Genomic DNA, 11243 nt, shown 5'->3' on the forward strand with positions numbered 1-11243 from the left:
AATGTAAACTCCCAAAAACACTGTAAAGAGTTAAAAAAATAAATAAATAAGAGAAGTTAATTAAGAAAAATGAAGAATTTGAAAATTTAATTTTAGGGTTATAGAAGTTAGAGAATAAAATAAAAAATACAACAAAAGTCAGAACAAATTAACCCTTTTTATATAACATTGACTACTCTTGCTGGCAACTTCCTACTGTTAAACTCGTAAAAAGGTAACAACAAAGGAAATGGAGACAACCATCACATATTCTAATTCACAATTCCGAAAAAGGAGCAGAGAATTTAACGAAGAATGCAAATAATGGTCAATAAAGAAAAGCTATGAGAAAAAACCACAGAATATAGACACATCTCCCAGTTCATTCTCCCTGAAATCAAACTGCTTCTCATGTATTTCAACTAAGTTCTACGATTCTGGTTCAGAAATTTGAAGATAAACCATTTGGGTGTATCCATTGAATACAGAAGTCTCAAGCCTACCTAAGCCGAGTCGCTGGAACAAACCATACCGGCCATCTTCAACAATTGGACTAGACACTCGAGCAGGATCATACCGTGATTGGTGTGTGAGAGAAGGTCCTGCTACAGGTGGTAGCTCCCAATACACATCTAGAACCGATTCAACATATCGGCTGTTCTGGAAATGTTCGGAAAATGAGATAACCTGATTACTGTGGTTGAAGTTATCGCGCATCTCTCCTCTAACACCCCACCATGTTTCACCCGGTCCACATAGTTCATCTACATCAACTGCCTTCTCCCAAAATTTCTTCCTTTTGGCTCTAATCCTCGCTTCATCACTATCTTGAAAACAGCTGTGGCCACCTCCTGGAAAAACATCCCTCACCATATTAGATCATGTCAACCTTCAACATTGCCATCATAGATTAAAATGATGTTTGTTAAGAATGAATATAATCAAATTTAACTTGCATTTATATGATCATACTCTCCTGCAGCAACAAAAAAGAAAAAAGGCAAAACTATAAAAACATGAGTGAAGTTTACTGTCCCATGACAAATGATTTATTTTGTTAATAAGAAAAGAAAAGCGGAAGAGGCAACTACAGATCAATCCATTCAATTTTCTGACTGATGCTTTGTTTAAATGTAGTCCGGTTGAGGAGTCCAAAGCCATGTTTAAGAGGAAACATAAGGTTAGGCCCGATACTAAACACATAGTGTTTTACTTTGGGTGGTGAATAGTTAGTTAAGAATCCTCAGGAGAGAAAATAGGAGATAGAGATAACTTGTAAACTCTTCTCCTCCTCAGGCTCCCCCAAACAGAGACCTCAAATAATTTATAGCAGCAGCAACACGAACTGGTTACCACTGTCGTTGCACCACATCCCTTTTCCTTTCTTCCATTCCGTCCCTGCCAATCCCTGAGGGCAAACCAACCACTTTCCAGACCCATTAATGGTTATCCATTGATAAAATGTTCAAGACTCTCTACGCCATCCCTTCTCTTCTAAACTAGAAACCTAAAACCAAGCACCACCAGTGACCACCACCAGCAGGTCACCAACCTTAATTAGATCAGAAACATGAATGAGGTTTTGTAGCATATAATTTAGATTACGAACAATACAAGTTATCTTTGGGTAGATTTTCAAATAGATCAATGTTCATTTACACACTTAACCTCATTCATGTTTTACTAATTTTCCCAAGAAACTATAATAACAATCTTACATATATGTAAAGCTGCATAAATATCGGCATGTGATCAACATTCTATGTAATATATAAGCCTAAGTTACTTCGCATATTATTTTGTGATAGGCTGCCCTAGCTCCATCTAATTAAGTAAAATTTTACTGGGTATTTTTAATTAAATTAAGCTAAAACCTATCTTTATTATGACATACTAAGTGATGTGAGCAAAGAAGGAGAAAATAATTTTTTTAAAAGGAGAATCAGTCAAGAGGAAGACTTCTTCTTAAATCATGTAATATCTTAAAGGAAGAGGAAATCAAATCTCATTCCTTCAATAACTAATCCTCATGATTTAGGAAAGATATGGGTAGTCTCTTTGCTCTTTTAATAGTCAACCTTAATTAATCATATTTACTTCCCCTAATTCCTTCGCAATTAATTATTATATTCCCATTTAAAAATGGAAGATCCTATCTACCCTATTCTAGTCAAAGTTTTCTTAATTTTCATTATTTTATCATTTAAAACAGTATTTAATTTTCTTATAATTTCTACTATTAATGTAGGAGATTTAATTCTTTATAATGCACATGATCTATTTTATATATATATTTTCAATTCACAATTGTAATCATTCAAGTTTGACAATAATAAAACTATAAAGTTTTAGTTTTTAACTAATTAGGTTTCGTCAACCTTCTTATTGAATGGGAATTAATTTAACTTATCAAGATAAAGTTCTTGTAGCGTTTCATCAATTTTCTTTCAAATTGATTTCTAACTTATCAAGTTTGTACTTATGGTGTTTTTAATCAATTCAAACTATTTCAATTAACTTAGTTAACATTCACATGTTAAATGAAGGTCAAGTAGGGAGGATTTATTGAAGGTTTTATGATTCTGAATACTAATGTTATATGTGAGATTCTTGATCACGTTAGTTGATCTTGAATTCTGCATCATTTAGTATCAGAGTTTAAACTCGAGATGAATCTTACTATCTTGCATCTTTTATCCTTACATATATTTTTTTATTCATATTTAAAAATATATATATATCTTCCATCATTTCTTACACAAAAAAATATCATATTCTTATTGTTTTTTTTTCTTTTATTGTGTTTTTGTTCTATTATATCTCTAAGTAACTAATTGCAGCTTAATTACTTAACATCATATATAAAATACACACTATCTTCATTCGTGTGTTTAAACTGTTACTTTTCAAATTGTTTTACCAATTTCTTTCCGTAGGATTTCTTAAAGTGTCATAAACAAAACTTGATTCAAGAAAATTCAATTCTCACATTCAACTTAAAGAAAAGAGATTGAGTAAAATACAAGGACTGAAATGCGTGAGAGACTGTTATTTTTTTTACTAATCATTCCTTGCAGATTTTCGCAATAATCTTATACAACATTTCAGCTAATGACATTTTTTCAAAAAAAAAACAGAATTGGTAAAACCCCAACATAATAAGTGTTTGGTTCTAGGAGGAATCGTTTTTGAAGAGGGAGGGGATGATGTGAGCAAGGAAAGGGAAAATAATTTCTTTAAAGGGAAAATCAGCCAAGAGGGAAGACTTCTTCCTAAACCATGTGATATCTTAAAATACGAAGAAATCAAATCTCATTCCTTAAATAACTAATCCTCATGGTTTAGGAAAGATATGGGTAGCATTTTTGCTCCATTAATGGCCAGACTTAATTAACCATATTTACTTCCTCTAATTCCTCAACAATTAATTATTATATTCCCATTTAAAAATGAAAAATCCTATCTAGCCTATTCTAATCAAAGTTTTCTTAATTTTTATTATTTTCTCATTTAAGATAATATTTAATTTTTTTGTAATTTCTACTATTAATTTAGGAGATTTATTTTCTTGTAATGCACATGCCCTACTTTATAAATAGATCTTTAATTCACAATGTAATCATTAAGTTTGATAATAATAAAACTATAAAATTTTAGTTTAACCTTTTTGTTTAGTAGAAATTGATTAACTTATCAAGATAAGTTCTTATGGCGTTTTATCAATTTTCTTTTGAATTGATTTCTAACTCATCGAGTTCATACTTGTAACGTTTTTAATCAATTCAAACTATCTCAATTACCTTAGTTGACAGTCACATGTTGAATGTATCTCAAATAGGGAGAGTTTGTTAAGAGTTTTATGATTTTAAATACTGATGTTATGTGGGGTTCTTAATCACATTAGTTGATCCTGAGTTCTGCATCACTAAATCTCTTATACCATTGATTTTCTTTACTTCTCAAGACACACAATGATGTGATTCCGGACACAACAAACCACTCTCCGGACACCCAAGAGGAGTTTGCCCACAAGAACAATACTTTCTGCGAGAATTCCCGTGAGAATGCCTGTGGGATAAGCATGCAAGAAGACCCTCACGTGTACAGAAGCATGGAGCTAGGACCTTTGCGCATGCAAGACAACAGCGCACGCACGCCCCACACGCGCGTGCATGTGGACAGCACAGGGGAGAATTCCGGCACCAGCGGGGAGTCCTAACCCCGCAAGGAAAAAGATTCCTTTCTCACTTTGGAATCCCGAGGCCCAAGCACCAAAAAGAAAACCAATTGTGGTCCTCTTTTGTTTTATAATCGGTCTCAAGTCCAAAAGTAGCCCAAAATCATTTAACATGGGCTTGGAGAATTAGGAAAACATATCCAAATGCCCTTAGACCCATTGACAAGGAATCGGGCAAAGAAACTTCAACAACCTTTCAACCTTTTGGCCCAAAAATGGATAACTGCCAAGCTGACTTTGGAGACCCAAGAAGTTGAGAGGAAAGGCCCAAAATTCATGGGCAATTCATGGCCCAAGCATGTCGCGCATGTGGGTGTCCTAACTCACATGTGCAGCCAAGGAAAGGAACCCAATCCCACGAGTTTCCTTGCAGCTTGAGGAATCCTTCCTCATTCGCAACTCTTGTCCTTTCAAGATCAAATTGAAGAGTCCTTCTAGGACTTAAGTTGTGGCATCAAGAGGATAAGGAAGAAGAAAACAAAGTCTTAGCGCAATTAGGAGTCACGGGGAAGAGATCCTGCGCAGGAAAGACTCCCACCCGTGAGGGAAAGTTCTAACCCGAGAGGGATACTCCTTTTCCCTCTATTTTGTCACATGGAATGAGATAAATACTTCAAGATAAACATCACATTTTCAAGATAAAATCACATGGCAAATTCGGCCATGAGAGGAGAAGAGCTATCCACTTTAATTTTGTTTTCTTTTGATTATTATTTTAAGTTTTTGAATTAGGATAAGTTAGAATTTTGGATAGAATTTTAATTTTTGATTTTGAGTCGAATTAATCAAGTGAAAGCCTATGAAAAGGGCTCACTCCTTAGGTTGAAAACACAATTCAGTTAATATCAATAAAATTTCGGTTTACCTTTGCAATTTAGCTTGTGCTAATTGTGAGAATGAGAGTTCATCAAGCGAGATTGTTTCAACTATCTTGTTTAGACAAGGAATTAAATCGACTTATCAGGTAAATCGTGGTGTTTTTTTTATTCCAATTTATTTTCTAGTTACCTAAGTTTGCATTCACAAGTTTGAGTATGGGTCAACTATAGAGAGTTTATTTAGAGATTTAAGTCTTTCTGAATGTTGATGTATATGAAGGGTTTTTAATCACAGTTTGGTCCTGGGTCCCGCATCATACAAGCTCTTAATAATTTTAATATTTAAAATAAACAATGTGTGGAGGCTCAAATCGAGTCAATAATTGATATAAGAAAATAGGAAAAAACTTATTGTACCAAGTTCTGAGATCATGTAAAGATTGTTAAGCAAAGTGAAAGACTCCATAATGATGTAGAATGGGTTTGACTACGATCGTCTAAATAGATTAGAAATTGTTGATCTACAATATGTTGTAATACTATGGGTAAGAATAGGCATTTAGCAGCATTAGAATTTTATTTATTGTTGAAATTCTCTTTAAGTATCATCTTTTCTGTTAGGACATCCTAATTCGGTTTTGGCAAGATACTTGTTGAGGTCAAATGAGTCTCCAAAACCAATTCCCTCACATTTTTACTATCACAAGAAACAAAGATATTTTTCCGAAGAATGTTTATGGAATCAGCTCTTCTCTATCTTGGAATGTGGCTGTCACGAGGAATTTGAAAGACTGGGAGGTTGAAGAATATGAAAAACTTTCCCAAATCCTTACAAATGTCAAAATGGGTACTGAATCTAATAAATTAAGATGGAATTTAAGCAAAAATGGATCTTTTACTGTCAAATATCTATACAGAAACTTGATGGACAGAAATCACTCTACTGCTGTTTTTCCTTACAAAATTATTTGGAATAGTTCCGTTCCACCCAGAATTTCGGTGTTTGCTTGGGAAGCAGCTATGGATTCTATTCTCACGCTTGACAACCTTATGAGAAGAGATTTTATGTTGGCTAACTGGTGTGTATTATGCAAGTAGAATAAGGAATCCTGCAGCCATCTTCTTATTTTGTACCCATCATCCTATGAACTATGGATAGTGGTATATAAAGTGCTTGGTGTATCTTGGGTTATGACCAGTTCTGTGAAAGGTAAATTGTTAGCTTGGGAAGGACTCACTTCAAATAAAAAAAAAGGCATAGGGTCATTCCTTTAACAATACTTTGGATTATATGGAAAGAAAGAAATTGTAGGATTTTTTAGGGCAACGAAACAAATTTTGCCACTATTAAGGATAGATGACTTCATTTTTTAGCCCCCATTATCCTTAGTCGCAACCTTAACTCTTTTGACGATCTTGGACACATTGTAGATATATTTACTGATCTGTAAATACTATCTTTTGTACATAAGTTCGCCCCCTCAGCGCTCTAATTGATATTACTACTCACTTTTATCTCAAAAAAAAGGATAGCTTAGGATTAACACTACAAATGCTCTTGTAATTTTCTTTCGCCATCAGTCATTGTTGAATAAAATTATCATGAGAATTTTTACAATACCTTGGTTATGTGACACAATCAACTCTTAATCATAATGTTTAAGAAAACACACTGTTGTTGAGATGTTTAAGTGATTGTAGGCACAACTCCTAGTTAATTTTATGTTATTTCATCATAATTCTTAAATCTAAAAACTTCAAAATCTACCCGAATTACTGAGATCGTAAATGATCTATCCATTTTTCCTACATCAATCAGTCAATTGGAAATGCAATCTTGTGCCAGTCGCTTTTTTTTTTTTGAGGACATTGCCATATGAATAAATTCATCACGAAATGTCCATGTAGGTAAAAGAACAAACTAGATCGCAAAAATGTTGTTATCCTAATTAGCATTCTATTCATTTCACCAAAACCCGGAAGAAATAAATAATATTCACTGATCCAAAGGACATGATATACAGCTAAACTGGCAACCCACTAAAAGTAAATGCTTCTATCATTCAGATCTATTTTTGAGGTTAGATAATATAACTTTAGCTCTCTCCCTATTTATGCTCCATTAAGTTTTACATCTTAGTAGCTTTCTAAAACAAGAGATATATTCTGAAAAAGGAGGAAAGTCTTTAGAGAGCACACACCTCTGATATAAAACTGATCACATATCTGCCTCAGCGAATAATGATCTCCAGTTCCTGTATCATAGTTGTCCTCAAAAATAAGATGACGAAAGCCAGCCTTCACTGCCTGCTTTAGCCTGCCATCAATACATTATAAGAAAAAACAGTAAACAATAAAATCAAAGTTATGAAATGCCTAACAAACGCAAAAATCATTCATATTGTAGACCACAAAAAACCTCTTTAGTTCACTTTGATGATCATCGAAGAAGATAAGAACTCGATTAAGATCTGTAATCCCATGTTTCTTCATAACACTTGTCCAGTCAAGACTTCCAAAATCAACAAAATCTTTCCCAGCGAAGTATGTGCAGTTTTCATCAACATAAGCAGGCCCCTTTTTTAGGTACTTCTCAGGATGCCTTGGTGAAAGAGACACAATTGGTGTGTGTGGCCTTGCCTGCCTCAGAACCCAGGTTGAGTGACCCTTGAATGCGCCACTTTCAATCATCAGATCTGGCTTCAGCCAACGGGTGATAAACCAAAGGCCAAAGCTGTGGTCAAAACCCATCCCATACATGTTGTTCTTGATTGGTCGTGTTTCATATATGGGTACAAACTCTTCCAGACCTTTGATCAAATCCTTAGATGTCCATTCAATAGTTTTTCCATGTTTCGATCTGCCTTTTGCCAAGGATAAAAATTTAAAGGTTGTAGACTGTAAGAACTTGATGCTTTCAGACTGAAAATCAGGTTTAATAGCTAAATCACAACACTCACCCATGGAATCCTAAATAATACCAGAAATTTCCAAAATCTTAAGAAGCGATATAATAGAACAAGAGGGTGTCTGAGATTGCTGAAGGAAATGTACTTACAAAACAATAAGATGCTCTGACTTAGCTAATATAGATAAGTTTTTTATTTGAAAAATAAGCCATCATATATTTGAATAAAGCCTTAATTGCAAAAGTAAGCAGCTTTTTTTGTAAAAAAAAAATTAATAAAAAAATGTATATATTCATTATGAATATGTTAGACTTACATTGTTATATACATTGTTTATCATAGAGGATATCAATGGGGTAATTAACTAAATTTCTTAGATAAGATAAACAAATAAGAATTAAGAGTTTGGTATAAGATACTTATTTCCTACCTTCTTAAACTCACGTTTAAGAACTAATATGCAATATGCCTTTTATATTGTAGAAAAAAAAAAGTAAAATGTTTTAAAGCTAATTTTAAGCATCAAACAATCAATGCTAAACACCCCGCAAGCAGAATAAATGGAGAAGGTAAACCTAAAAAAGGAAAGATTCCTCACGTACAGGTAACAGGGGAAAAATATAAGACGCAGAAAAGTTAATTCATAATTGCATTTAACAATGGTAACATTTCTTTAAGCTGCAGAAAAGTAAGTCAACTTTAAAAGATTTAAATACCAGTGGTGCAACTAGCTACTAAAGGGTGAAGACCACACAAATCAGAAAAACCAAACCTATTGCTTGAAAAAGGTTACAAGTGGACAGATTTGGATGACAGATCCCTTTAGAACTAGACAACCCAGAGATCTCGACTTTAAAATAAGTTATTTAAAGGTGGCTCTCCAGAAATCATCAAGACATCAACTAATATCCACAAAATATCGCTTTACTGGAATCCTTCACTAAAATCACCCTTTTTAATTGGAGAACTTTTCTCCATTAGAAACTTTCCCTTATTTTTTCTTTCGTTTACTTCTTTTTTTTCCTAAAGGAAAAAAATTAATGCTCCTCATGGTTCTCATAGACCTTATTGACCAAATTAGAATATTATGTTAAGAAATGAGAATCTCAATATGCAAAATGCAGATAACAAATTCTTCTAATGACATGCAATGAGAACATACTATTTATTGGCTTTTTTCTAACTAATAGAAATATTAATCAGTTATCATGCATGAGTGTTGGAAGGTTTACAAAGATGATTCAACTACTGATATATACAGAAAGAATAGAAAATCAGTCCTGAAGTTTCCATGAATACTGCATCACTCAGGAAAGCAAGCAGATATACTTTCTTGTCAACTTTATTTTGATACTCCCTGACATTTTCTCAATGCCCTTGATTCAGAAATCTATGTCAAACAGCAGTTCCAACTTTAGACCACCTACTTCAATTAAAATATTGTTACTATAGAAACCACTACACAATTAAATCTATTGATTGAAAATTCTGTTTATCTGCTCCTCTAGGCTGTCACCAGTGCTTGTCATCCACTATATATGTACTATATAAAGCCTATTACTGGTTGTAACAAGGGGAAAAAAGAACCATTCACTTGAGAAGCTTAATACAAGTAGTCAACTTATTTCCCTTCAAAATCCCAGTTTGGAAGCTAGAGACAATCTCCATTTCTGTTTTTTGACACTTTCTTTACCTTATAGCAAACAAACCGCCTTTTATCAAACAGCATCAGCAAACTCCAATGCAACCAACAGCATGTACCAAATCAAATCATTAATAGTACACTGGAGTGTACGCATAGCTTTGAGCATATATACATCTAGATCAGAGAGGCATACAACCCAAATACTCAAATCAAACATTCCCCAGATCAAACCCTCAGAAAAAAGCACCAAAAAATTCACGTATCCTCATATATACAGAATGTTTAGCAGCATAAGGATAAGCGTTAATCAAAATCGAAGCATCGCAGACCGAATACAGTCAAATATTTACCGGATCAAATCTCGCCACGCAAACAACTATATGGTTATGACAAAATGCCACCAAAAGCAGAAAGACAGACGTGGGAAAGTCCTAATACCACACACCAAAACAAATCAACAAGTTCCCAGATCAAATGATGCACCCGTACATACATACATGTATAACTGAACATGCACAATATCTAGAGAAGCATATTTAAGAGAATATAGGCTTACACCAGGGAACACCGAGGACTCCGAAGTCCGATTCAAGACCTTCGAACCCGAAAAACCCGACCCGGGCGGCGGGATCGAAAGGAGAGATGCAGACGAAGCGACTGGGGTAAAAGGCCAAGGAAGTGAGGCAGAGAAAGATGAGTAAAAGGAGGCCGAGGATGAGAAAAGGCCACCACCTGTGTCCCACACGAGAGAGGAAGTTGGTGGCCATGAGGGAGATGTGTGGCCGCTTCGTCTTGGACTCGTCGCCGGCAGCGTCGGAGGCGTCGGAATCGGAGTGAGGAGGCGATCGACGCAAGGAGAGGACGCGTTCCAGCATTTTGTTCTATGGCGACTGTGAGTGACAGAGTGGTATGGCTATGGTGTTCATGGTTTTGTGAGCATGAGATGGGGGTGATGAAGTTTTGGAAAATTTTCCTTTTCTTTAATAAGGCTTTAACTTTTTCTAACGATATCTTCGGGAAAAAAATTAAATAAATGTGTGTAGATTTATTTTGATTATAATGTATTGAATATCTTAAAAATAGTAAAAATTAAATTTATATAGAATTTTATAAAGTAATAATGCATTTCAAATCTAAATGTTTGAATAAATATGAATTTACAAATGAACTATGCGGGTTAAGGTTTTAGTATTTTAGGCTTAAAATCATATTTTTAAACTTAAAAATGTTCGGATAAAATATTTTCTAATGTTTTCGATTAAAAATAATTTTTTAATATTTTTATATTGATCCAAATATTGTATAATGTAGTCTTGGTAAATATATTATAAGCATATTTGAACCAAAAAAATTAACTCAAAAATTCATATCAACTCTTTATACATATAATTATTAAATTTTACGAGATATCTTTAAAAAATTATAATAAATTACTATTTTAAAATTTAAATTTTAACATATATTTTTTGTTAAAAAATAATTTGTGAATTATCAAATTTTTAATATAAAAAATTTAGATTGAGTGAAGGCTTGTTTGGTTTATATAAGTGATACACTTTTTCCTCTCTTCTTAATATCGTCGCACATTTTTTCTTAATGCTCACATCATTCGCTTTCTCTTTCTCTCTCTATCTCACCATGCATTCATCATTCTC

General features: G+C 33.7%; 1 protein-coding gene across 1 annotated transcript; it reads right to left on the reverse strand.

Moving 5' to 3' along the window:
• Window positions 1-230: 230 nt before the first annotated feature.
• LOC110810177 (DNA-directed RNA polymerase subunit beta) lies at window positions 231-10584 on the reverse strand. The gene is made up of 4 exons (XM_022036255.2): window positions 10145-10584; window positions 7454-7898; window positions 7236-7351; window positions 231-830 (listed from the first exon to the last, which is right to left on the reverse strand). Exons 1-4 carry the CDS (start codon window positions 10461-10463, stop codon window positions 409-411), a joined length of 1302 nt encoding a protein of 433 aa, XP_021891947.2. The 5' UTR covers window positions 10464-10584; the 3' UTR covers window positions 231-408.
• Between the last annotated feature and the right edge of the window lie 659 nt (window positions 10585-11243).

Source organism: Carica papaya, chromosome 4 (assembly GCF_054855325.1).
Source record: "Carica papaya isolate Zhongbai chromosome 4, ASM5485532v1, whole genome shotgun sequence".
In the NCBI taxonomy this organism is placed as follows: Eukaryota; Viridiplantae; Streptophyta; class Magnoliopsida; order Brassicales; family Caricaceae; genus Carica; species Carica papaya.

Bases quoted from the DNA above. Each gene is read 5' to 3' on its own strand.
- LOC110810177 (XM_022036255.2), bottom strand. From the start codon at position 10,463: ATGCTGGAACGCGTCCTCTCCTTGCGTCGATCGCCTCCTCACTCCGAT. The intron at 7,899-10,144 runs GTAAGCCTATAT...CCTTGGCAAAAG, and splicing joins AGTCCTCGGTGTTCCCTGGT to GCAGATCGAAACATGGAAAA. The intron at 7,352-7,453 runs GTTTTTTGTGGT...TATTGATGGCAG, and splicing joins CATCAAAGTGAACTAAAGAG to GCTAAAGCAGGCAGTGAAGG.